This window comes from Pelophylax lessonae (assembly GCF_965119305.1).
Source record: "Pelophylax lessonae genome assembly, chromosome: 1".
NCBI classification, from domain to species: domain Eukaryota; kingdom Metazoa; phylum Chordata; class Amphibia; order Anura; family Ranidae; genus Pelophylax; species Pelophylax lessonae.
Window position 1 is genome coordinate 804,884,833 of NC_138768.1, and position 26,197 is coordinate 804,911,029.

At 44.5% G+C, this 26,197-nt stretch overlaps 1 protein-coding gene across 1 annotated transcript in view; it reads right to left on the reverse strand.

Moving 5' to 3' along the window:
• HTT (huntingtin) overlaps nucleotides 1-26,197 on the reverse strand; it is a 427,987-nt gene that overhangs the window by 111,355 nt on the left and 290,435 nt on the right. Inside the window, exons 43-50 of the mRNA XM_082256463.1 lie at nucleotides 24,561-24,737; nucleotides 24,381-24,457; nucleotides 21,605-21,743; nucleotides 21,374-21,496; nucleotides 17,584-17,797; nucleotides 10,037-10,182; nucleotides 9,652-9,829; nucleotides 2,837-2,932 (exon numbers count right to left, since the gene is read on the reverse strand). Coding sequence (XP_082112589.1) covers nucleotides 2,837-2,932; nucleotides 9,652-9,829; nucleotides 10,037-10,182; nucleotides 17,584-17,797; nucleotides 21,374-21,496; nucleotides 21,605-21,743; nucleotides 24,381-24,457; nucleotides 24,561-24,737 — 1,150 coding nt within the window. The remainder of the gene's footprint in view (nucleotides 1-2,836; nucleotides 2,933-9,651; nucleotides 9,830-10,036; nucleotides 10,183-17,583; nucleotides 17,798-21,373; nucleotides 21,497-21,604; nucleotides 21,744-24,380; nucleotides 24,458-24,560; nucleotides 24,738-26,197) is intronic.

Sequence of the window (26,197 nt, forward strand, 5' to 3'; positions counted from 1 at the left end):
GACCAACATTTTAACCAAACCAGGCGGCGAGACAACACCGCCACGCTGTGCACACGTGCAGCCAGCGGAACCAGGTCCAGGTCCGCATCACACAGATACATGACACCCTGGTGGATTTGATCCACCATATCCAGGGTCGCCGGCGAGGCCGAGTCGGCCACTAGGACGCGCCTAAGCATCTGCGTCCAACTTGCGATCGCCTGGGCCGCCATGAGAGAAGCAAACAGAGCCTTAAGCATAGAACCCGTAACAGAATAAGTATGACGGGCAAGAGACTCCAGTCTCCTATCCGTGGCATCACGGAACACAGGGGAATCCTCTGCAGGAATCGCAGTGGCTTTGTTCAAAACCGCAATTGCGTGATCCACTGGGGGAGGAACACACCACCTTTCATCAGTGGAAGGCGAAAAAGGATAACGCAGCTTGAATCTACTTGGTACCGCAAAAGGTTTGCGCAGATTGCGCCATTGATCCTTAACAGCGCGCTGAAAATCATCATTGCAGGGAAAAACCTGCGGCGTCCTGCGTTTTCTCTGCGTCCCATAAGCCGCCAAGGCAGCGGGGGGGACACACTTCGTCCTGCAAACGCAGCGTTTGCTTAATGGAAGCAATCAACTCATCCATGATTGCAAGCTCTTCAGGCGAGCCAGGGGGAGAATTCTCAACCCCCTCAACTTCAGCCTCCACCTCAGACCCCACTAGATCAAGAGAGGAGCGGGACCCCGATAAGGAGGCCCCCGCCATAACAGCCCCATCACCTTCACCCTCAGAATCAGAGGAAAGAGCAACTCTGGGCCTTTTAGTAGATTGAGCAGCCACCAGCATCTGCACCTGAGCAGCAAGGCCAGCCACAATAGTGGCTAAATCCCCCCCTGGGGGGGAAACAGCGGTCCCCTGGCTTTCCACCAATGCTGTAGGAAATTTGCCCTCCTGAGAATCCATTGCCCCTGTAATGCCAGACAACAAAGGGTTAACTGCCCCTTTTAAGCAAGCGCGGCAAGCGCAGCCCACCGCACCACACTCAAGCACAATAAGACCCCCACAGGGAATATGCAAACTGAACACAGGCAATGGATAGCAAGAACAGAAGGATAAAACCTGAGGAGACCCTCGCCGCTGCTGCTGCCTCGATCGGTGTTCCTGGAAAGAGGAAGTGATGCTGCCAGGGCGCTCTATGTAAGCCTATGGAGGCTACAAGAAAATGGCCGCCATGCATGTAAAACATGCGGCCGGAGCGAGTGTAGGCAAAATGGCGTCGTTTGGCGCCGAAACCGCCGCTCCACAGTGCATTAAAACACACATTACATTCCAAAATCAGAATACATGTCAGAACGCCGCAGCGATCGCTGTATATGCCCAAACATGCCAAAAAAAACATGCCCCACAGCACACAGCTTCTCACACTGACCAGTCTGACACACACAGTGTCATACAGCTCCCCCCCCCCCCCCCTTGCAGCCCACAGCATGCAGCCGAGAGATAGGGAGACAAGCAGTGTGAATAGAGGCAGGTTACACAGTCCCAGACTGACACCCCCCCAGACAGACAGGTCCCCACATAAATACACTTACCTCACATGGCGTGGGGGACCCGCACAGGCGAACAAGCCGCTGCACATGAGGCAGGGAGAGTCGCATTCAAGACGCACACAATGGGGGTTAAGAAACCGCACAGCGTCCAGTGAGGTAGCCACCTCACCAATCATCCCTGCACCGAACAGGGATGGGTCGTTCACTGTGCCAGGAGCGTTACCTGGCTGAACACTCGATGGCAGACTGGGAAGCCACTGACCCACGACCTGCGACCAGGGGGATCAGCCCGAGACCCAGTCCGCATGATCCTCTTCATCCGAAGAACTAACTAACGCTGACAAAATAACAGCTAAGTAAAGGTAGAGAGAAAACTCAAACAAAATTTTAAAAAGAAGAAAGAGTCTGGGACAGAAAGTCCCAGCACAGAGAGAGCCAGCCACTCCTGACAAGCTAGACATTAAAACTGAGATATGGTTGCAGGAAGTAGGAGGGTATTGACTGAGGGGACCACCCCTTGAGGGTGGGATATGTTAAAAGCTTTATTGTTAACATATTCTGTTGCCTAGCTACTCCTTCGGAGCAAAGTCTAATACCCCATATGTGACGAATATGAAGAGGCGGCGACTGTCGGAGGACGTAAGAGAAAGTAATTTTTGGTGAGATACTCCCAATAGAAAATCCCCTCTAAAGGGATGCAGACCCTGCCATATTCCTCAGAACTTTGCAGGTGCAGCAGCTGATAATAAAACCACTCCCATACAGATTCACTCTGCACATGGGACATGTACAAACAGCCATTTCTTCAGAATAACACAAGTTTGGAATCTGCAAGAAAGTTTCTCAAATCCTTGCAATGTACATAGATCAATTTAAATAAATTTCAAAACCCGTGGAAAAGATTTGTGTTTAATACATGGTATATGGGGATGAGCGGAAGATTAAGCCATTGCACTGGTATATCTGTTTGTATATGTAAAATAACCAGGGAGAGAAGAGTTTTCTCCAGCTTCTTGGGGTTAGGTTTGGGTAAAGTTTAGAGCTTGGAATACTTCAGCCAATAAAGTGCACCACTTAAAATCTAAACTTTCTGTACTAAATGTAGAGACTAAAGCTGCCCATACACTGAGCGAATTTCATCTGGATCCTAACAAAGGAAAGATCAGTTTGGAGACCATGGCTCTAGGGGTGATTAGGAACATGGCTAGGGTAACTCCTGAAGATTTAGACACCAAGGTATCTCCAATGTTATCATCCTGCAATGTAAAAGGTATACAATATATGCACAGACTCAAAACTATCTGTACCTTGTACTCGTGAATCCACATCTTCTCCTGCTTGGTCTTCAGAACTGTCTTTCTTCCTCTCTGGGCTCAGAAGTTGCTCTCCAGGCTGAACTGCAACTAAAACACAAAAGACAACATCTTTTACATCCCCTTAGATTCAACCTCAACCAAGATCACAGCCTATATTCCTGACCACCCTAATATGACATGATAAAAACATACTTAAAACCAAGCTTTACAGGGTTTGGGAATGAATACAAGCAGGTTATCTACCAAATTTTTGTTTGCACACAGAAAATCTCTAAGTCTGGGATCTTTCAGGGGGGAAGGGGGGGGGGGTCACATGACAGGCACAATATATGAAAGAAATAAGGTACAAAGGAAACTTTTTGAAAGTTTAGAAGGATACAGATCTTTTTCTATTGCTCATTACATGTGAGTAATGAGTTTTAGGCTCCATTTCCACTAGTGCGACTTCTCATTCGACTTTGGACAAGATTTCAATGGCACCCATTCCCATCTATGCCACTTTGAAAATCAGCGACTTTGAAAAAGTTTCTGCAATACTTCGATGCTACTTTGATCCAGAGAGTGTAAAGTTGGATCAAAGCTGCACTCAAAGTCTCACACTAAATCCCACAACTAAAGAGTTGCACTAGTGGAAATGTAGCCACAAGGCTAGAATGCAACTTTGGAGTGCGACTGAGTGCAGCTTTGATCCAACTTTACACTCGCTGGATCACAGTCGCATCAAAAGTTGCATCAAAGTAGTGCAGGTACCTTTTCAAGGTCGCAAAAGATCGGAACGGGTGCTATTGAAATCATTGGGCTGACTTGTCATGCGACTTTGTGTGTCCAAAGTCACATGACAAGTCACACTAGTGGAAACTGAGCCTAAAACTCATTACTCACATGTAAACAGCAATAGAAATAGAACTGTATCCTTCTAAACTTTCAAAAATCACGTGTCCTTTGTAATTGGCTCTTTTACTTCTTAATTTTCTTATTAATTAGGATGTACAATTCATCCTTACTGATGAGAGAACACTGGGCGGGAACCTATGGTCAGCTCCTCCCATTCTGTATACGCTCACTGGCTACACAGGAACAGTGTCCCTCCCTGGAAGTGATGTCACTAGCTTTCAGTACCCACAACTATTTGCTGCTCTTGGACTCAGCAGGAAGAGGGATTGAAGTCATGTAACAGCACTGAAAACTGCAAAATAAAAACTGGAAATGTTTTCATTTTGAAACATAAGGCTGAACTCCGCTCACATTAATGACTGCAGGGGAGAATTGAAGGTATTAGGCTGAACTCCTAATAAGTTTTTAAGTGATTAAACTGCCCTCATTTACAGACTGAAGTTCAACCCTTTGATCTAAAAAGTACCAAGTGATACAATGTAAAACATGTTTATGGTTATCTTCCAGCCTGAGCAAGGTGGATAAAAAAAGAGCCTCAAGCAAATGTTTTTTTTTTTTGACAGCTGTGAGTGAGCAGAGAACAGCTCTGCTCTGCACTCTATGAATCGTGGCAATGCCAAATGAAGATCGTGAGGGGGGTTTAATTGAGATAGTGATTTTTTTTTTAACGATTAATCGTGCAGTTTTATGCACAATCTACTAACTGCTAAAACCAATGGCCACTACTCCATACTTCTATTACTTGACCTTTCTGCGGCTTTTGATACTGTTGACCACCCGCTCCTTCTTAATAAACTATTTTCCCTTGGCAGAATATACAAATGATAAGGAATATCAGCGCTCAACCCTAACAAATAGCAGCTGAACACTAATCAGGCACAGAAACAAAACCTGGGTAGCAAATCAAAATGGTAAAAACAGTGCAGCGCTCTTAAACTAAACTATACTGAACAGCAATAGGATCAAATCGCAATAAATCGCAATGCAAAGTCCATCATCACAGAAGTCAGATGAAAGATCGGGTTTTAAGGATCGAAATGAAAGTTATAAGAGTGATAATCCTTGTAAGGTGCAAAGAATCCCACTGAATTCCAGAGGAGCCAGGTGCAGATAGAAGAAAAAACACACTCCCTCCACCTTCCAGAGTGGCCTCTCACCTCAATATGGTATTATACGGGCATTGCAAACATAGACAGATCACAGACTCCGACCTCTTGATAATCCTTCCAGTGATCAGTGGTGGAGACCAATCAGCAGTAAGCATATAACCTACATCACTTTGTACTGCACACTCCTGTATGTCTCTCCGATGGCAGGGTAATGAAAAGAGAGAAATGCCAGGATAGTGTAATACTGACTTTAATAGGACTTTAAAAACATGACAAAGTGGCCTCTTACTTGATAAAGATGAAAGTCGGGCATATAACAGCAAAAAGACCGGGACAGCGGGGCTCGCTCGGTGTCACTCGGTCTCCTCCGTGTCAGCGGGTGATGTCAGACGCTCAACTCCTCCTCCCTCCGCACGCGTATCGCCTCCGTGGGTGGAGGCTTCGTCAGCGAAGTATACACGATGAACATCGCTGACGAAGCCTCCACCCACGGAGGCGATACGCGTGCGGAGGGAGGAGGAGTTGAGCGTCTGACATCACCCGCTGACACGGAGGAGACCGAGTGACACCGAGCGAGCCCCGCTGTCCCGGTCTTTTTGCTGTTATATGCCCGACTTTCATCTTTATCAAGTAAGAGGCCACTTTGTCATGTTTTTAAAGTCCTATTAAAGTCAGTATTACACTATCCTGGCATTTCTCTCTTTTCATTACCCTGCCATCGGAGAGACATACAGGAGTGTGCAGTACAAAGCGATGTAGGTTATATGCTTACTGCTGATTGGTCTCCACCACTGATCACTGGAAGGATTATCAAGAGGTCGGAGTCTGTGATCTGTCTATGTTTGCAATGCCCGTATAATACCATATTGAGGTGAGAGGCCACTCTGGAAGGTGGAGGGAGTGTGTTTTTTCTTCTATCTGCACCTAGCTCCTCTGGAATTCAGTGGGATTCTTTGCACCTTACAAGGATTATCACTCTTATAACTTTCATTTCGATCCTTAAAACCCGATCTTTCATCTGACTTCTGTGATGATGGACTTTGCATTGCGATTTGATCCTATTGCTGTTCAGTATAGTTTAGTTTAAGAGCGCTGCACTGTTTTTACCATTTTTATTTTCCCTTGGCCTCCAAGATTCTGCTCTATCTTGGTTCTCCTCCTACCTATCGCAGAGCTCCTTCAGTGTTACCCACAACTCTACCTCCTCCTCCCCATTGCCCCTTTCTGTGGGGGTTCCCCAAGGCTCTGTTCTTGGACCCCTCCTCTTCTCTATCTACACCGCCTCCCTTGGTCACTTGATAACCGCCCACGGCTTCCAATACCATCTATACGCCGATGACACTCAAATCTATCTGTCTACTCCTCACCTCACTCCTTCAGTCTCCTCTCGCATTGCTAACTTACTTACGAACATATCAACATGGATGTCGCACCACTTCCTCAAACTAAATCTCTCTAAAACTGAGCTGGTAATATTCCCTTCCGCCCGTGCCCCCCTCCATGACATTTCTATCAAAATTAGTTATGCAACCATCAATCCCTCCCCTCATGCCAGGGTACTAGGTGTAATCCTGGACTCTGACCTGTCCTTTCAGCCCCAAATCCAATCATTGTCAAAAGCTTGTAGACTTCACCTCCGCAACATCTCTAAAATTCGCCCCTTTTTAACAACTGAAACCACCAAGCTACTCATTCACTCCCTTATTATTTCTCGCCTCGACTATTGCAACTCCCTTCTCATAGGCCTACCACTCCATAGGCTATCCCCTCTTCAGTCCATCATGAATGCTGCTGCCAGGCTTATCCACCTTACCAACCGCTCAGTTTCTGCCTCCCCTCTCTGCCAATTCCTACACTGGCTCCCGATTGCCCAGCGAATTAATTTCAAAATACTAACCACAACATACAAAGCCATTCACAACTCTGTCCCGAGCTACATCACCAATCTTGTCTCCAAATATCACCCAAATCGTCCTCTCCGCTCCTCTCAAGACCTCCTACTCTCAAGCTCCCTTGCCTCCTCCTCTCATGCTCGTCTCCAGGATTTCTCCAGGGCCTCTCCCACCCTCTGGAACGCTCTACCTCAACCTGTATGGCTATCCCCTACTGTAGCTGCTTTCAGGCAATCCCTGAAAACTCATCTCTTCAGGGAAGCCTATCACACCGCCAACTAATCTTCCATCAGCTCATTCCCTACTCTTACAACCTCTTGTAACACCTGCCCCACCCCATTAGATTGTAAGCTCTTCTGAGCAGGGCCCTCTTAATCCTCTTGTATTTTATTGTATTGCAAATGTACCGTCTTCCTCTAATATTGTAAAGCGCTGCGTAAACTCCTGGCGCGATAGAAATCCTTAATAATAATAATAATAATAACTTGTTGATTAAGTCAATATTTTTAACTTATTTTCACATGTGGAAAGTATGATTTAGTCACGATTTATAATTTAATTATCTAGCTCGCTTACACATTTTATATCTTCATTTAGATGGTCTATGACTATAAATTTAAAGGCAGCTGGATGGTTAAAGTGAGAAACTAGTAATGCTGTGAGCACGGGTTCCTTTTATTTTTTTCCACATTACACTCCTTGCCTGAAATTCATGAGCTGCAGCCCCATGGTTTATTATTATCTTGGAATTCCTTTGTAACTTCTAGTGTTCTATTTTACAGCTGGGTGCATTGTTCACGTTATACTATACATCCCAGTTTCCATCTTCTCCGATAGGATTATTGCAGTGCATGACTTCTTACTATTTCACTGGAACAACTATTTCCAATTACCAGCATGTTTCCTGCGAATGTTGGCCCTCCTGACTTTCTATTCAACAGAAGTCTGCAAGCTTATTCACTCTAAGCAGCAGTAAACAGAGAAGGATTCTGAATTTATACCTGACAGAATCAACTGCTATCAAATGTGAAATATACTCTGAGCAAAAAAAAAAAAAAAAGAAGACCTACGTCTCAGTTTTTCTAACTTTTACATGCACAAACAGAAGTAAAATAATTGTAAAGCTGCCTGCACAAAACAAAAAGCAGGAAAATATATGCAATTTCAGAGGTGGAGGCCAGGTACATTATTCCAAATGTAAAATGTGTTGGGTTGCTCTTTTTACTGCATGGGTGTCTGCCTAGGAATCTGCCAGAATAGAACCGTGGGAGCTGCCTACTTGATGGTCCATGTTCTACAGCGGTCATCCTCATTCTTGCTTTGTTACCTAATCAGTCACGGACTTGTAGGATATATGGGCATATCCAGTGTCTTAACATCTGATATGAACATGCTTGCTTAAAGGGGCTCTAAAAGCTGAAGGTTTTTTATTACCTTCATGCATGCAGCCCAACCCCATTATCTGAGCTCCCTCCGATCTAGTGAGACTGTCCCTCCTCATTGGCTGAGATAGCTGCAGGAGTCTATTGGCTCCCACTGCTATCAATCACAGCCAGTGCGCCAAGAGGAGAGCGTGGAGGGGGAGAGCGAGCCACGACTATGTGTTATATGAATGCATAGGGCTCAGGAGCGAGCACACAGCAGTGCCCTCAGGGCAAGCAGCTTCTCTGGGGACACTGCTCAAGGGGAAGGAACCAGGAGCACCGGCAGGGGACCAAGAAGATGATTGGAGCTGCTCTGTGCTAAACCATGTTTGTTTTAAAAAAAAAAAACTAAGCTTTTATACCACTCTAAATTCAGTCACTGGCCAAAAGGTTTAGAAAGAATCTACATTTATATCATCGGGGTGAAGGAAATAATGTACATTTCTTTCCAGAAACATCCCTTCGAGTTATTCAGGTACAGTTAGGTTCAGAATGGCAGCCAAACCAAGTGAACTGAAATACCTCTTGCTTCTGTTCATATAAAAGTTTTCTGATTACCTACCAAATGCCAAAACTCCTATCACATTATGTCCTGCTTATCCACAGTGAATACAAGTAAATGTCTGGAAGAGAGAGTATGGAGAGAAGGAGCAAAGTATGTCCCCATCAACTGTCTACTGGATTTACTGGTACCACATCCTTTAGATTCAATGCATATTAGAGGAAAACCAGCTAATATAGGATTTTAAAGGAACCACAGTGAAGAATATTTTAAAATTTGTTTAAACTTTATTCTAAATTATTTTCCTAAAAAATATTAAGACACAGCCCTAACAGGGCAAGACATTTGTTTATCATATTGCAAATTAGCATTACAATAATACAGCAAAAAGTGACAAGTTGTAGTATCCCTGATGTTATATTTCATCAAGGGTTTGAAAACACAACGGTCTTCCAGGCAAAACGCATAGAAGATTCTTGTGTGTTGGAACCCCTGATGAAATATCACATCAGGGATAATACTTTTTGCCATATTATTGTGATGCTAACCTGCTATATAATAAATATATTTCTACATATGTTGCCTTGCCCTGTTAGGGCTGTCTTTTATTATTTAGGAAAATAATTTTTAATCAATTTTAAACAAATTTTAAAATATTTTTCGGTGTGGTACCTTTAAAATCCTATATTAGCTGGTTTTCGCTTCGGGATTTATTTTTATGCAAGTAAATGTCACCTAGCTGTATATTAGATTATTGAAGATGGATACCCAATGCATGCTAGACAAAAAGGAACGTCCAATGCTTACACCAGAATGCGGCTAGGCTTTCCAGCGCAAAGAATCTACTGCATGCGACTCCACTGATATGCAGAAATCCTAAAGACATGAAGCCCTGCTCGGCACTCACAGGAGTCTTCGGCAGTTAAGCCATTATACTACAATACACATCAGGAGATAGGAGCAACAGCTCATTTAAATCACTTACCAGCCTCTATAATAAAATGAATGCAGGTAATAAGGGAGCAGGCGTGGGTCACATACTCAGCAGAGGCCAATAAATTCCACAGTCCGGTCTGCTGTAAAGTCAGACAGCAACACTCCAGCACAGCTTGGAGATCCACACTCAGTGGTATCGGTTCTTGCACAAAATGCCAGGACACTGCCTGCAAACAAAGACACTTTCATTTGCATGTCTGTAGCAATTGGAAAGTTGAAATAAAACGATTTACAAAAAACTAGCCAAAATTAATAAAGCGGTCAAGGTTTCTCAAATTCTGGCCAGTTTTGTACAACCAACATTAGTTTTATCATGTTGTCTAACACCACAGTTACAGATCAGTCCTTGACGCCTACACAGAGCCTTATCTTACCTCTACTGACATGACCACAAACTTCACTATGTCCACTTCATTTTCCTGCCGTATGTGAAAAGACTGAGGTATTTTAGGGAGTAACAGCAGGTACTGCGCCAGCGCTCGACAAAGGGTGACGAGGGAGTAATATACTTCGGAGTCACCTGCAAGAATAAGCACAACATTATTTCTATGCTGCAGCTTCTGTGCATGTTTAGTAACAAACAGTCTCCACCTTATGGGCCATACACACTATAAGATTTTCTGAAGACTTTTTTCTTTAGACTTACCAAAAACATATAATATGAGGTCAAACCTAAACACTTTCCATTTGTATGCAATCAGGCAGGCCCTTGCACTACATAGAAAAGGTAAATCTGAAGGAAAAAGTCTTCAGAAAATATTATAGTGTGTATGGCCCTTTAGAGGTAGACAAACCCAAGGCTGTACTGCACAATCACACAAAGCTGAAGTGTATAAAAAGCCAGATCTGATGCAATCTTTTTATTGCTTCTGCTTAGCATGTATAAATATTTATTTAGAGGTTTGTATAGTCAAAAATGTTTTTTTTTTTTTTAACTTTGGATGGAGTAGTGAAGGGTAACGACCCCTGTCAGTTTATTGTTTGCTGCAAAGTCCCACTGGAGAGTGTTCCCTTCCCATCCTTTCCTGTCCTCCCACTGGAGAGTGTTCCCTTCCCATCCTGTCCTGTCCTCCCACTGGAGAGTGTTCCCTTCCCAACCTGTCCTGTCCTCCCAACTGGAGAGTGTTCCCTTCCCATCCTCCCACTGGAGAGTGTTCCCTTCCCATCCTGTCCTGTCCTCCCACTGGAGAGTGTTCCCTTTCCATCCTGTCCTGTCCTCCCACTGGAGAGTGTTCCCTTCCCATCCTGTCCTCCCACTGGAGAGTGTTCCCTTCCCATCCTGTCCTGTCCTCCCACCACTGGAGAGTGTTTCCTTCCCTTCCCATCCTGTCCTCCCACCACTGGAGATTGTTCCCTTCCCATCCTGGCCTGTCCTCCCACTGGAGAGAGTGTTCCCTTCCCACCCTGGCCTGTCTTCCCACTGGAGAGTGTTCCCTTCCCATCCTGTCCTCCCACTGGAGAGTGTTTCCTTCCCATCCTGTCCTCCCACTGGAGAGTGTTCCCTTCCCATCCTGGCCTGTCCTCCCACTGGAGAGTGTTCCCTTCCCATCCTGTCCTCCCACCACTGGAGAGTGTTCCCTTCTCATCCTGTCCTCCCACTGGAGAGTGTTCCCTTCCCATCCTGTCCTCCCACCACTGGAGAGTGTTCCCTTCTCATCCTTTCCTCCCACTGGAGAGTGTTCCCTTCCCATCCTGTCCTGTCCTCCCACCACTGGAGAGTGTTCCCTTCTCATCCTGTCCTCCCACTGGAGAGTGTTCCCTTTCCATCCTGTCCTGTCCTCCCACCACTGGAGATGGTTCCCTTCCCATCCTGGCCTGTCCTCCCACCACTGGAGAGTGTTCCCTTCCCATCCTGTCCTCCCACTGGAGAGTGTTCCCTTCCCATCCTGGCCTGTCCTCCCACTGGAGAGTGTTCCCTTCTCATCCATTCCTCCCACTGGAGAGTGTTCCCTTCCCATCCTGTCCTGTCCTCCCACCACTGGAGGGTGTTTCCTTCCCATCCTGTCCTCCCACTGGAGAGTGTTCCCTTCCCATCCTGGCCTGTCCTCCCACTGGAGAGTGTTCCCTTCCCATCCTGTCCTCCCACCACTGGAGAGTGTTCCCTTCTCATCCTGTCCTCCCACTGGAGAGTGTTCCCTTCCCATCCTGTCCTCCCACCACTGGAGAGTGTTCCCTTCCCATCCTGTCCTCCCACGGTAGAGTGTTCACTTCCCATCCTGTCCTTCCACTGGAGAGTGTTCCCTTCCCATCCTGTCCTCCCACCACTGGAGAGTGTTCCCTTCCCATCCTGTCCTCCCAACTGGAGAGTGTTCCCTTCCCATCCTGTCCTCCCACTGGAGAGTGTTCCCTTCCCAGCCTGTCCTGTCCTCCCACTGGAGAGTGTTCCCTTCTCATCCTGTCCTCCCACTGGAGAGTGTTCCCTTCCCTCCCTTTCCTCCCACCACTGGAGAGTGTTCCCTTCCCTTCCCATCCTGTCCTCCCACCACTGGAGAGTGTTCCCTTCCCATCCTGGCCTGTCCTCCCACTGGTGAGTGTTCCCTTCCCATCCTGGCCTGTCCTCCCACTGGAGAGTGTTCCCTTCCCATCCTGTCCTCCCACTGGAGAGTGTTCCCTTCCCATCCTGGCCTGTCCTCCCACTGGAGAGTGTTCCCTTCCCATCCTGTCCTCCCACCACTGGAGAGTGTTCCCTTCTCATCCTGTCCTCCCACTGGAGAGTGTTCCCTTCCCATCCTGTCCTCCCACCACTGGAGAGTGTTCCCTTCCCATCCTGTCCTCCCACCACTGGAGAGTGTTCCCTTCCCATCCTGTCCTCCCACGGTAGAGTGTTCACTTCCCATCCTGTCCTTCCACTGGAGAGTGTTCCCTTCCCATCCTGGCCGGTCCTCCCACTGGAGAGTGTTCATTTCCCATCCTGTCCTCCCACTGGAGAGTGTTCACTTCCCATCCTGGCCTGTCCTCCCACTGGAGAGTGTTCCCTTCCCATCCTGTCCTCCCACCACTGGAGAGTGTTCCCTTCTCATCCTGTCCTTCCACTGGAGAGTGTTCCCTTCCCATCCTGTCCTGTCCTCCCACCACTGGAGAGTGTTCCATTCCCATCCTGTCCTCCCACCACTGGAGAGTGTTCCCTTCCCATCCTGTCCTCCCACTGGAGAGTGTTCACTTCCCATCCTGTCCTCCCACTGGAGAGTGTTCCCTTCTCATCCTGTCCTGTCCTCCCACTGGAGTGTGTTCCCTTCCCATCCTGTCCTCCCACTGGAGTGTGTTCCCTTCCCATCCTGTCCTGTCCTAGAGATGCAAACGGAAGTGAGACAAAATCTCTCCATAGTGACGGTAAATCGCCCTAAAGCCTGGTACACAGAATGAGATCAGACGAATGATCCTCCGGTTATTTATTTGCATGCTAGTCTCTATATCGAAAATGAAGAGGTTACGCAACTTATGAAAATTCTCGTACGCCAGAACACAACTTCAGAAGTGAGGTAATGTGTTGTACTGTAATGTATTCTTTGGTTTCTGAGCATGCATAGTCTTGTTCGTCCGATTTTTTTCAGACGACAATTGTACTGATTAAATGAAAATTGTATGATCTGGTATCCTAGGAAAAAGATTTCTGTATTTGTCTCTTTGGGTAATTTTGGATAAATTGTCGTGATCGGCTCTCAAAAGCTGTGTACTAAGGATCAATTTTTTCCAATTTTCTGATGTATACTAGGGTTAACACGGCTGCCAAGAGAACAAATGTGATTAACAAAAGATTTCATATTTCCTTTTGTACTAGTAACTATTCTAAAAGTTAAATTTCCCATTACATTTTGTCTCAGTGAAAATGATCACCAGGACAAATAGAGGAACGGAATCTACACAGTGAGGAAGACTTTACAAAAGTTATACTCTTTCCCCATCCTATGCCAAACTGAAAAAAAAAAAAAAAACCACGAGCAACGTGTTGATTGAATTTCAGACAAACTGCAAATGCACAACAGAAATATCGAAATACATACTGCACATTCTTTGCTGACTGCTAGCCAAAGAATGTTTTTTTTATTGCCAATTCTTAGAATTTTGCACTTCTGCCACACTGCATAGGCAGTTAAACCACATATTTTGGCTCAGCAAAACACCTTACTAAACCACCTGCCCACCTCCAGCATCCCATTTGAGCAATATATCAACATCATCACCTCTGACCAATAAGCAGGGAGGTGATCAAGGAACTAATGGTTTAACCTCTACAAGCACTTCCCGTAGGTTTGAGATAGCACCATTTATAACATGTTAGAGTACCAGGGTAGTATATGTGTTGCAGTGCCCGTGTAGGCTCCAGTACGTGGGCAGGACTAAATGAGCCCTACAAGTGAGGCTAAATGAACATATCAGTAATATCAGAAAGGGCTTGAAAAATCATTTGGTATCTAAACACTATGCAGCTGTAGACAATAGGGATCCTACACATACCATATTTTTAGGTATAGAGAAATACAGACCTCATTGGAGTGGTAGCTCCCTAGTGAGGGAGATTTCCAAACAAGAAATGGCTTGGATATATACAATAAAATCTTATGTTCTGCATGGCTTAAATGTTGATGTAGATGTGAATGCGATCATTAATAATCCTGAACCTTAAGTTGCAATCTATCAAAAATATATATTTTTTTCCTAATGTGTGTATCTTGGTAGTTGTGAACCTCGATCCGAGTCTTGGTTTGCCTTTGGGTTAAAGAAAGTATGGAGCTATGAGAAGACCCTGGACTATATAAAGGTCCCGGCTGGATATTAAGCCAAAAGCGCCATTGACCTCTCAACACGAGGTTAATAAGAGCTGGTAAGCGAGTATTTCAGCCTTTGGTGGTGGTGTTACCTGAGTTCACTTTAAAGAGGTTGTAAACCCCTTTTGTTTACATTTACCTGTAGGTGCTATAAATATCTCCTAAACTTGCACCATTTAGGAGATATTTACAGTGCATGCAGCCGATGACGTCATCGGCGCATGCGCTCTGAAGGAACGGCCACCTGTGCCGTTCCTTCAGATCCCAGTGCCGTGAACGGCGGCTCCCGCGCGCATGCGCAGGAGTGATGTAATCACGCCCCCGCCCAATCAGATGGCCAGAGGACGAGATCCAGGAAGCAGGACGGCCAGACATGTCGGCCATCCTGTCGGCACTGAGGGGGCTTCGTTTTTAGGCAAGTACTTCATAATGAGCTAGTATGCAATGCATACTAGCTCATTATGCCTTTGTCTTTACAGGGTTTTTTTTTTCACACTTTTTAAACGGGTTTACTTCCTCTTTAAGGTGACGGACAGCAGTGAGGACTCCTTATTTCATCACTTGTGAATTGATTTGATATTTTATGGACACTCACTATTAGCGCAACTTATATTTATTGTAATTTGTATTGTACATATCTCACACAATAGTTGCAGCTCACTTTTGTATAATTTTTTATTCATACACTAGCGCAGTTTATCTTCTTTATTTTTCTAGGTGATCAAGGAAGCAGTAAAACTAAAGTAGAAGTCATAAAGTGATCTTTTTGGCTGTTGAGAGTGGCAAAAGTAAATCAATGACAAGGCTGGCTTTACAGAATTACAAATCCCAATTAAATATACATAGGAACTGTGCCTTTAGCCATTTCCTCCAACGTACTGCTCATGATCCAAAGCATACCACCTCATCAGTGAAGCATGGTGGTGGTAGTGTCATGGCGTGGGCATGTATGGCTGCCAAAGGAACTGGTTCTCTTGTATTTATTGATGATGTGACTGCTGACAAAAGCGCAGGATGAATTCTGAAGTGTTTCGGGCAATATTATCTGCTCATATTGAGCCAAATATTTCCGAACTCATTGGACGGCGCTTCACAATGCAGATGGACAATGACCCGAAGCATACTGCGAAAGCAACCAAAGAGTTTTTTAATGGAAAGAAGTGGAGTTTTATGAATTTCACTTGCTGAAGACAAAACTGAAGGGAAAATGGCCAAAGAACAAGCAGGAACTGAAGACAGTTGCAGTAGAGGCCTGGCAGAGCATCACCAGGGATGAAACCCAGCATCTGGTGAGGTCTATGCATTCCAGACATCAGGCTGTAACTGACTGCAAAGGATTTGCAACCAAGTATTAAAAAGTGAAAGTTTGATTTATGATTGTTAATCTGGTCCATTAAAAAGTGTGAGGCACATATACAAACTGTTGTAATTAATACACTGTTCACCTGATTTGGATGTAAATACCTTCAAATTAAAGCTGAAAGTCTGCAGTTAAAATACATCTTGTTTGTTTTATTTCAAATCCATTGTGGTGGTGTATAGAGCCAAAAAGATTACAATTGTGTCGATGGCCCAATATTTATGGACCTGACTGTACATGTGAAAATTTAATTTTTTTTGCTAGAAAATTACTTAGAACCCCCAAACATTATATATTTTAGCAGAGACCCTATAGAACAAAATAGTGTGTGTTCCAAATTTTTATGTCACACGGTATTTGCACAGCGGTTTTTCAAAACGCAATTTCTTGAGAAAAAACACATTCATGAATAAAAAAAAAAAAAAAACAGTAAAGTTAGCCCAATTTTATGTATAATGTGAATGATGTCATGTCGAGTAAATAGATACCCAACAGGTCACACTTTAAAACTGCGTCTGCCCGTTGAATGGTGGCAAACTTCGGTGCTTAACATTCTCCATAGGCGACACTTTAAATGCCTTTACAGGTTACCAGTTTAGATTGGCACATGGGGTCTGGTATTAGAATTATTGCTCTAACTCTGATGTTCGCGACAATACCTCACGTGTGGGCGTGATCACTATTTACATATGCGTGCGGGAGTAACGTACGAGTTCTCATTTGCACGTAAGCACAGTGGAACGGTGGCACTTTATTTTTTTTTACACTTTTTTTTTTTGTACAAACTTTATTGCTATCACAACATCCCTTGCGATAGCATGGGCCATGACATGTCCTCTTTATGGAAAGATTTTGGGTCTATTAGACCCCAAATCTCTCCTCTGGCCCCCCATGTAGTCGATCGGACTGAGATCGGTCCGATCGGCTGCATATCTGGCTGCTGGTGGCCAGGTAAACAAAAGGGCGGAACCGGAAGTGACGAATACTTGTTGCTCCCGTTTTCCATGGTTAGAGAGAGGGGAACTAAATCAGTTCCTCTCTCTCTGTCCCAGGCAGCCATCGCCGCATCACTCCCGGCCTCTGCGATGGGGCCAGAGAGCCCGGAAGAGGCAGCAGCAGGAGGGGGTGGGACCCTCTTCCGCTACCCGCAGAAGTGATCGAGTGGCTAATTAGCCACTCAGATCACTTCTGCCTTCTACAGAATCGCCATCTGAAAATAACGATACGATACACAGAGACACAGAGAGAGAGACAGAGAGAGAGAGAGAGAGAGAGAGACAGAGAGAGACACAGAGAGAGAGAGAAAGAGAGACCTCAAGTTGAATTTAGCCGATTCTGCTTCTAGTGAGAACATGGTCATTCTTCTAACATGACCTGAAGATTGGTGGTTAAATCAATCTGGTAGCTGAAAAAAATTGGCACCTGTAAAAGAAATACCTTCAAATCATATCTATCCTGGCATCCATTCCTAAAGTATTTGCCCTGTTGCTGTGCAAAGTTGTCTAAAGGATCTTTACATCTGAAACACTTCCAGGTGTGCCAAAATACTTGTGTCCTTCAACGTGTTCCGTGCTTCTTCCCTCTGACCCCTGCATTACAATGGATGCAGTAGGGGGAAGCCATTACAGTTGGTCTGATATCAAGATCCTTTAGGCCTTTCCAAAGCAACAGAGCGAAGACTCTACAAATAGGTACAGACAAGTATTATGTGTCTTTTACAGGTGCTTTTTTATTTAATTTTTTTTCCGTTTCGGAGACATGATTGCATTAGTTGTGATCAGAAAAGAGTTCTTACCCAACACTGTGATTAGTTTCTCCCAGTAGGAGTCTTTTTTCATTGGCTTCAGAGGCTGAAAGATCTGATGAGTGTCCGGCAGCTGCTGAACGGTCTGTGAGATGAGATCCAGCAGGACAGACTGGGTTGTTTCAAAGAAACTGCTGTCCTGATCCCCTATCATCTGGTTCACTCCCAAAGCCAAACAGGGGCTTAGCATGCTCATGTTAAACTTCTACAAATAAAAGCAAAAACATAATCTCCGTTTAACCATCACCAGTCTTAGCTTGTGCATGTCAAAACTGTTGAATTTGAAAATAAATCTGCAACAAAATATTCCTGTTTTGGAAGCGTTAGAATGAAGATGCCAATCTCTATTAAGCTGCATGTTATGCCAGGAAAAGGGAATTTTGATTTACCTGTAAATCCCTATCTTGGAGTACAGTACAGGACACATGGCTTGTAGTCATATAGACCACGTGTTATGTGCAGTGTACCTTCAGGTGACTGGGCACTGGCAGGAAATTTGCTAAAGCCCCTCCTAGGGCACGCTCATATAACCCCACCCACTTGGTGAAACCCCTGTTTTTTTAGCATTAAGGAGCGACCACAGGAAACAGGAGGGAGGGTCCTGCGATTTGTACTGTACTCCAAGAAAGGGCAAATCAAAATTTCGATGGTCTTTATTATACAGTAAACAAGGCATGTATTCATACATTGGGACATCCCCCAAACTATAGACTGAGGGATAGGCAACAACATAAAAAAGAGGATTTCCAACAGGCCCACAAAAAACAAGGGTTAAAAACCCAGAAAAAAAACATTCTGTTGATAGCTTGAAGCACCTTGCGACTGAAGCTTAAGAAAAAACACTCAAGAGGGTGCAAACGCCTAGTGCATTACTACAGATTTATTCAAAAGTGAAAATATAGGCAAAATGGGTACTCACAAGAGTAAAACCATGAGGCACAATCCAAAGCAGTAATCGCACAGCCTATCAAACAAAACCATTATGCTGGCTAGTTATGCTGTCTGAATCTGGCTATGGTAGAGCAGGCAGACTAATGTCCCTCTACAAGAGCCTGCAGGGAGTACAAAAAGAGACTCAGTTTGGGGAGTTGAAGCCATACCTGCTAAGTAGACCCTGACAACATCTAGCCAGTGCAGGGAAATTTCCCTGGCATGTTTTGAAATGGGACAAATGGAAGGCAGAACAAAATCCTCACGGAGTTAGAAAGAAGAAACCACCCTGGGTACAAAAGAAGGTTCCTGTGCAATAGAAGAAACCGCTGCTTACAAGAAATAGCTTCTAACTCACAAACATGCCTACAAGATGTAATGGCCACAAGGAAGGCAATCTTACATGTAAGGTCTCCCAAGAGAATATCTCTGAAGTGCTCAAACAGGGAAGGGTCTCTTGGACTACACAGAGCACCAGGTGACACAGGAGGTAAATTGGGGGATTCATTTGAGCAACTCCCTGAAGAAAATTCTTAATTAGGGACTATAAAGCAAGGGATATCTGGAATAGAATGGATAAGGTAAAAACTGGTCCATTAAGGGTGCTCAGGGATGGATGCTGGTCAAGACCAGACTGAAGAAAGGCCAATGACTGCTTATACCCTGGGACTCAGATGTCGGTCCACGCACCAAGAAAAGTAGGCCTTCCATGTGGCATAGTAGATCTTGTGAGGTAAATTTCCTTGCTCTAGTAAGTTAAAGATGACCGAGTCAATTATCTCCCTATCTTTCAGGAACTGTATTTCAACAGCCAATGCTCATCTGCCAGGAGTCTGAGAATGTCTGTATACCACATCCTTCTGGGCTAATTTGGTGCGAGGGGAATAAAATGTACCCTTTTCACTTCCATTTTGCGCAACAGTTGAGGAAGAATCTTTAAAACAGGTAAGGCATAGTTCAGCTTGGAGTCAAAGAAATTACCAGGGCATCCACTGTAAAGGCTAGGGAATCTCTTGCTCTGGCTACAAATCAGTTCATTCTGTTGTTGAACCTAGAGGCCAGGATTTCCACATGGCAGAAAGAGTTGGAATGTGAATTTCCACACAGGAGAGGATTGTTTCTCTCAGAGCAGCTAGATTTCTGGTACACCCCACGACCCCCCAGTGGTTTATGTAGGTCACCACTGCTGTGTCATTGTCCAACTGCACCTTGACTGGGTGACCCTGCGGAAAAGGGGGGCTGGTATCCAGTTGTCACATTGGAAGAATGACTTTTCCAGCTCTAGTGCAGATCCACCGTGCCAGGGAGAGTATTATATGGCTGTTCAGGTGCAGAAAATGGTCCCGAAAGTGGATCAGTTTGATCCATGAGGTGAGGATGTTGAGCAGAAGTATCCCGGAGTAAAACTGGAGAAAGCCTTGAAGAAGGCTACTTTTTGGCCCAGAATCATCATGCAGAAGTGCATTGGGGGTGCCTTTTGGATCTCAAAGTCTGTATGAGGTACCAAAAAGCAGTATTTAAAACCAAAAACAAAAATGTATTCAACTGACGCTTACCAATTCCTAGTTATGGTTGCTGCATTCGTTTTAAATTTTAGGCTTTTTCCTATATTTTCACCTGGTGATTCTGGCAGTGGTAAATTAAGATTACTACATCTGCCAGGAAGCCCACCGTAGTCTTTTGTGTCTTAGAACCCTGGACCCAGAGGTTCCACCAGAGAGAATTCATCCACAAAGAATTCTAGATCCCTGAGGGATTCAACTTTTGAGGAATTTTATCTACGCCTTATCCTCCCTCAAAAGGGAAGGAGAAGGGAAAAAAAAAAAAAAAAAAGGCAGTGAGAACTCATGAGAGCTGGTCATGCAGCCCAAATATGGCTGCAGAAAATGGACAAGAAGAAAGTGGATGATTGTGCTCCTGAGACAGTGGAAATACCAGAAAAGGCAAGTATTCAGAGCTAATTTGACCTTAAGGGGAGCCATTGCAGGGGCTCCTGAAAGAGGAATTTGGTCCCCCCTTACCCCACAACTCTCAGTCTGCGTGAAGTAATGGCTTACCTAAAGGTTAAAAACAGCCTGTGTACCAAGAGGGAAGAGGCCACCTGGCTGAAAGGGGTGTCGCCTAAGCTAAATCACTGAAGTAGCTGTAACCCCAAGTAGACAATGGCCCAATACTTGCTGTGCCTGGAGTAGGAAGTGCAGAAACAGATCTGCAACAACTTTAAAGCAGTGCTGCAGATGGAGCAACTGCATTCAGAGTGGTGTGACAGTATCCCTTGCTCCCTTAGTTTAGAGGCTGAAATGCCACACTGCCCCTATAGTACTCTACCATCGCTGTATGGTACCTGAAGCACTGCTCAGAACAATCCAGGGCACTTCCAGCACACAGAGAAGTCACAGGGAGCATTTAGAAGAAGCTGCCAGTTTCCAATCATAGGTACTTTTACAGTACGTTCATTGCAATGCCAATAGGCCCAGTCTTCATACATTATGGTGGGTGCGGCCTTGAAGAGTCTTCAGAGACTTGACTCCCTTTCAGGGTGACAACTGGCCTGGATCTGTGTAGCACGCTGCCAGCAAGGTCACCAGATAGGGAGTAATTACCCTAAAATATATTGGATTTTATTAATAGTCTAGATCAATAAAAATTTGGACTAAAATTACTGAATTACTGTTCCACGGAGACAATGCGGAACAAGACAGAGTCAATAAATGAAAAGGGCCCAGCTGCAGGGACCCTAAAGGAAACACTGGTAACGAAGCTTTCAAAGTACAGGTGAAGTTACTCACAGCATGACACCATTTAAATGACTTCTGTTGTAAGGTGCAGTGAAACACCAGCTCGTTCTTACCTTGTTGGTCATGAAGGTGAGACGATCGGCCTGAGGTATTTTGTTCACCAGTTCTGCTCCTTCCAGCAGAGCAGAATCTGAGTGTGTATAACACTGAGAACGTACCAGGGACACATACCAGTCCTACAAAGACAGAATTAACTGAGTCCTTAAATTAGTACAAGGTATAACATAAAACAGAACAACTCCATCTCTAAAACATATTAACCATAATAAGCGTAGTTTACACACCTCATCTGGGTCCAGCATTTCCAGTCGAGGGTGACCATCCCCGTCCAGCGGGTGAGAGGTCACCAAAGGTAAGGGGCTAACTGTGTCTGAAGCCACAGTTGCCCGAAATCTGTCCAGCAGAGAATAAAGTCTTTGGTGCCTAGAAGGATAGATTCAAAGATCAGAGTTAAGATGACGATAGAATGCAAAATACATACATTTCTGCAAAAATAATCTTTTATATACTGTAACTTCTGCAAACATCAATCACACTCCTAGTTCCTGCAAATGGCTGCAGGGTCAAGTATTTATTTAGGAAGGGGTGACATTTTTATTTTACCCCTTTCCTTTGTGCAATTAAATAACCAAAAGAGGTTTGTTTTTCTGCAGTATATTCCTGCTTTTTACTACTACATTGCTAGCATAGTGAAATCAATTGACCAATTGGATCCTGCCTATTTTTAAACAGGGTCATTAAGAGTCCATTCACACTGCCGTGACTTGTCAGGCGACTTGTCAGCCTGACAAGTCACGGTCCTACCGCTTCCACTGTGTAGTACAGGAGCCGTTCTAATAGGAGCGACACAAGTCGCCGCTCCGACTTAGAAAAAGGGTCCTGTACTACTTCAGGGCGACCTGGAGGCGACTTGCATTGACTTCTATTATGTGAAGTCCGTGCAAGTCGTGCCGAAGTCGCGCTGCACGCAAATTCACAGGTTGGAGCGACCTAATGTGAACGGGGGCCAAGAGAAAAACATTAGAATTGTATGGAAGAAAAAAAAAAAAAAAAACTAACTCCTCCATAAGAAAAAAAAAAAAGCATTTTATTTAACCGGCAGCACTGTGCAGACATATAGAATTAGATATGAACCAACCACACAAGCAGATAAAGGAAACAGAATCACTTCAAATTAAACTGTTTTTGAACTCCCCAGGGGACCCAGTGCACATTGTACTTTGTCCCGTCAAAGAATTGTGCTGTACTTTACTCTTTCAACAAGGGTGTCTTCTGGGATTCCCTCGGATGCCTTGGCAAAGTAACTACAAAATGGTGTACAAGCAAATGGGTGGAACTGGCCTGCCATTTCGTTACACAATGTCATTTTTCATCGTTATTACAGCCTTGAGCCTCATGCGGGCCAGCCGCTGGCATCCTAACAACCAATGGTATCATTGGTTAATAAGGGGGACATCAGGTGAATGCACAGCATCCTTATTTCCCCTGTCTCTTTCCATCAGCACTGGGGTTACATTAGCTGGGTTATGGAGATAAACTGAGGGGGGGGGGGGGGGAATGCTGGAATACTAGTCAGTACCAGTGTACAAGGGTATATTGCTTTGAAGGAATAAATCACCTCTAATGTTGGGTCCTACGTGTGTGGATGTTGCTGCATTATGGAAGACTATTAGTTTAGTTTTAAAATTTTAGAATGGGGTGCCTTAAGAACAGGTGCAGGATTTTAAAGGGGTGCCGTGACTGAAAAGAGGGTGAGAAACTCTGCTGTAGTTGCTGGGCAGTGTGGTTGGGCGTTTTGCCGACCATGCTCTAGCAAGAAGATGGAATCTAGAATTATGTGTAAGTGACAGCGCTATTCTTTGGCAGTAGGGCTCTTTGGAGACCTGTGCTTTCATTCACTAAAGCAGGGGTAGGGGAATGCCTGTCATAATGAGGATCCTTGTTTGTTCAAGGAATTACAATTTTGCCTGTGACAAAGAAAGTGAATGAGCAGGACTGGAACTTGTAGTTCCTCAGAACACTGCCCATTCGCTCATGTGCCTGCAGCTGCTGGAAAAGGCAGAGGGGGAGACATCAGAGTTGAGGATGGACTCTTTGCACAGGAATGTGCCTAAAGCTGACACAGAGCCCAGACAGGAGAAGAGGGGGAATTGAAAAATACTTAGATGAGGCTGAACCATACAAGTACTGGAAGCAGACAACACTCTGCACTGTGCTTCTTGTTTGTTCGTTCTTGTGTATTGTACTTCTTGTAGGTCTGGATTACTTGATCACAGGCACATATTGTGGTATGATCAGGTAAACCAGAACAATTCATAGGCACGGTCACAAACATCCGACTTACAAATGACTCCTACTTTCAGACGGAAGGAGACAACAGGGAGTGAGAGGAAATCTTCCCCTAGGAAGAGAAATTCACTCCCGTAGGAGTTCTCATGGGAAAAAGGTGTCTCCACTGAAGATTTATCACCAATCCTCGATTCCACAACCCAAAATGTTCAAAATCCAGTTGTCATAGGGACAAAAAGTAAGGTGAACTCTTCTGAACAGGGGAACAGACAGAAAAACAAATGTTACAGCGATGTTAACCCTTTCCTAAGCTATTCAAAAAAACGTAAAAATTATATTTTTGGCTGGAGCTACACCTAAAAAATGTACCTGTTCCGACTTGCAAACAAATTCGACTTAAGAACAAACCTACAGACCCTATCTTGTTTGTACCGCGGGGACCGCCTGTACTCTGAATGGGGAACACAGCACAAAAAAGAGGAGGTGACAGAGTCCGTGTTGGCTGTATCTTCCTCACAGAACACACATTTTGACTTCAGCCTGGCATGGAGCTACAACCAACCAACATGAACAAACTTATGTTAATTTACTGTACACCTACAGCACGGATGAGAATTGGACCGGGTTCCTTGTGCACTAGGTCCCCTGGGAAACCAAAAATGATTTTAAGCTGTAGTGATGCTCTTCTTTGTTAAATTAAATAAATCTTCATGTCTGTGGTAATCGGGGGAAATCTAATAGCAACATGCTGATCATTCTTTTTACTCTTACCTTTGTGCTAAACTACTGCTCTGTAGATATTCCTGTATTCTATCCAACTCTTCTAAAGGTACCTGAGAAATGCAATTCTGTAAGGATACAATATATCTGTAAATACACTATACAGAGGCCACACAAATAAATGGTAAGACATGAAATAGCTTTATTTCCTTTGGAAATAAATTTCCGTACCTGGGACGGCGCCGCCAACAGCATTTCTACCCGACGACAGGCTAGTGTATCCACCATGCGAGCCAGCACACGGAATGGGGTACACAGCAGCTTGTCTATATACAACATCAACACTGCGCCAGACTGACTCAGGTGAATGCCTTCCAAGCACTGCAATGTCTTCTTCAGAGAAGTTGGCTGGTGGGTGCAAAATAACTTGTTAATATGCTTTCAAAATCTGTCTTACCAATGTATCACTCTATTGAAGGAAACAAGCAAAAATGTTAAATATGCAAACTAGAAAAGGCAGAACAATAGATGTACAGCTGGAGGCACCCACTGCCAGCACTAACGTGCCAGCTGTGACAGGCATACTAAGAGCCTATGGCCACAGGCTTTGATGGGCAAATGAAGCATGCTCTAGATATCAGTTTGAGATGCTTTTGCGATCATTTCGAATAAACTGCAAGTGCATTTGACCTGCTTCAGCTGCAACTGCATTCTCGTTGACTTGTGCAGAAAAATATGCAGTTCTGAAGTGACCAAAACCCCATTACCACTGGCCCCTAAGGTTTTACACACACAAGGCTTTACATTTCTCTGTGTACTTTCAGTTGCATTAAGAGGGGAAGAATGTACTAATGGTAATATGAGAAAAAAAGTCTCCAGTACACAAGGCAGATATCGGTGGGTGCTGAGTGAATCAAATATGGCCTGTCCTACTCTCCCCTTTTAGGGTGTCCTATCTTTATATCTTCCCTGCATGTACTTACTAACTCATTGGCCACTTCTTGAATGGAAGGTTTCCCCCTTAATGGCTAGGCAATTTTTTTGCGATACGGCACTACGTTATTTAACTAACAATTGCGAGGTTGTGTGGCGCTGTACCCAAATATTTATATTTTTCTTTCCCCACAAATAGAGCTTTCTTTTGGTGGTATTTGATCACATCTGCAGTTTTCATTTTTTGCGCTATAAACAAAACAAGAGTGACAGTTTTTAAAACAAAACTGAATTTTTGCCTTTTCTCTGATGTTCATTGACGGACACAGCTCCATTATCTTCTTATCTCCCTTTATGCTGCCCCCTACAGGAGTAGGACACTAGACGGAAAAAAGTTTGACTACGCCTATAGGGCAGTCCCAGGGAGTATACTCCCCTTCCTGCTCCAGGTCTTCAGTTTTGTAACAAGCCATGTCAGAAGAACATATAACCCAACTCAATAGAGGGGTGGGTGCTGTGTCCGTCAATGAACATCAGAGAAAAAGTTTTTACGGTAAGACAAAAAAATGGATTTTTGTAAGAACTTACCGTAAAATCCTTTTCTCTTAAGCTCATTGACAGACGTAGTCTTCTTGATTCTCAAGAGCTGGGTTATGTTGTCTCCGCAGGAGTAGGACTAGGCAGAATGACAAAACGTTCTGGCTCCACCTTAGGGGCAGTCCCTGAGGGTATATCCTCCCTCTCTCTGCTACAGGGAATCAGTTCTGTTTAAAGCAGTACAGAGAATTTAACCCAACCCAACTCAATGATAGAGGGGCGGGTACTACGTCTGTCAATGAGCTTAAGAGAAAAGGATTTTACGGTAAGTTCTTACAAAAATCCATTTTTCTCTATCGCTCATTGACAGACGTAGTCTTCTTGATTCTCAAGAGCTG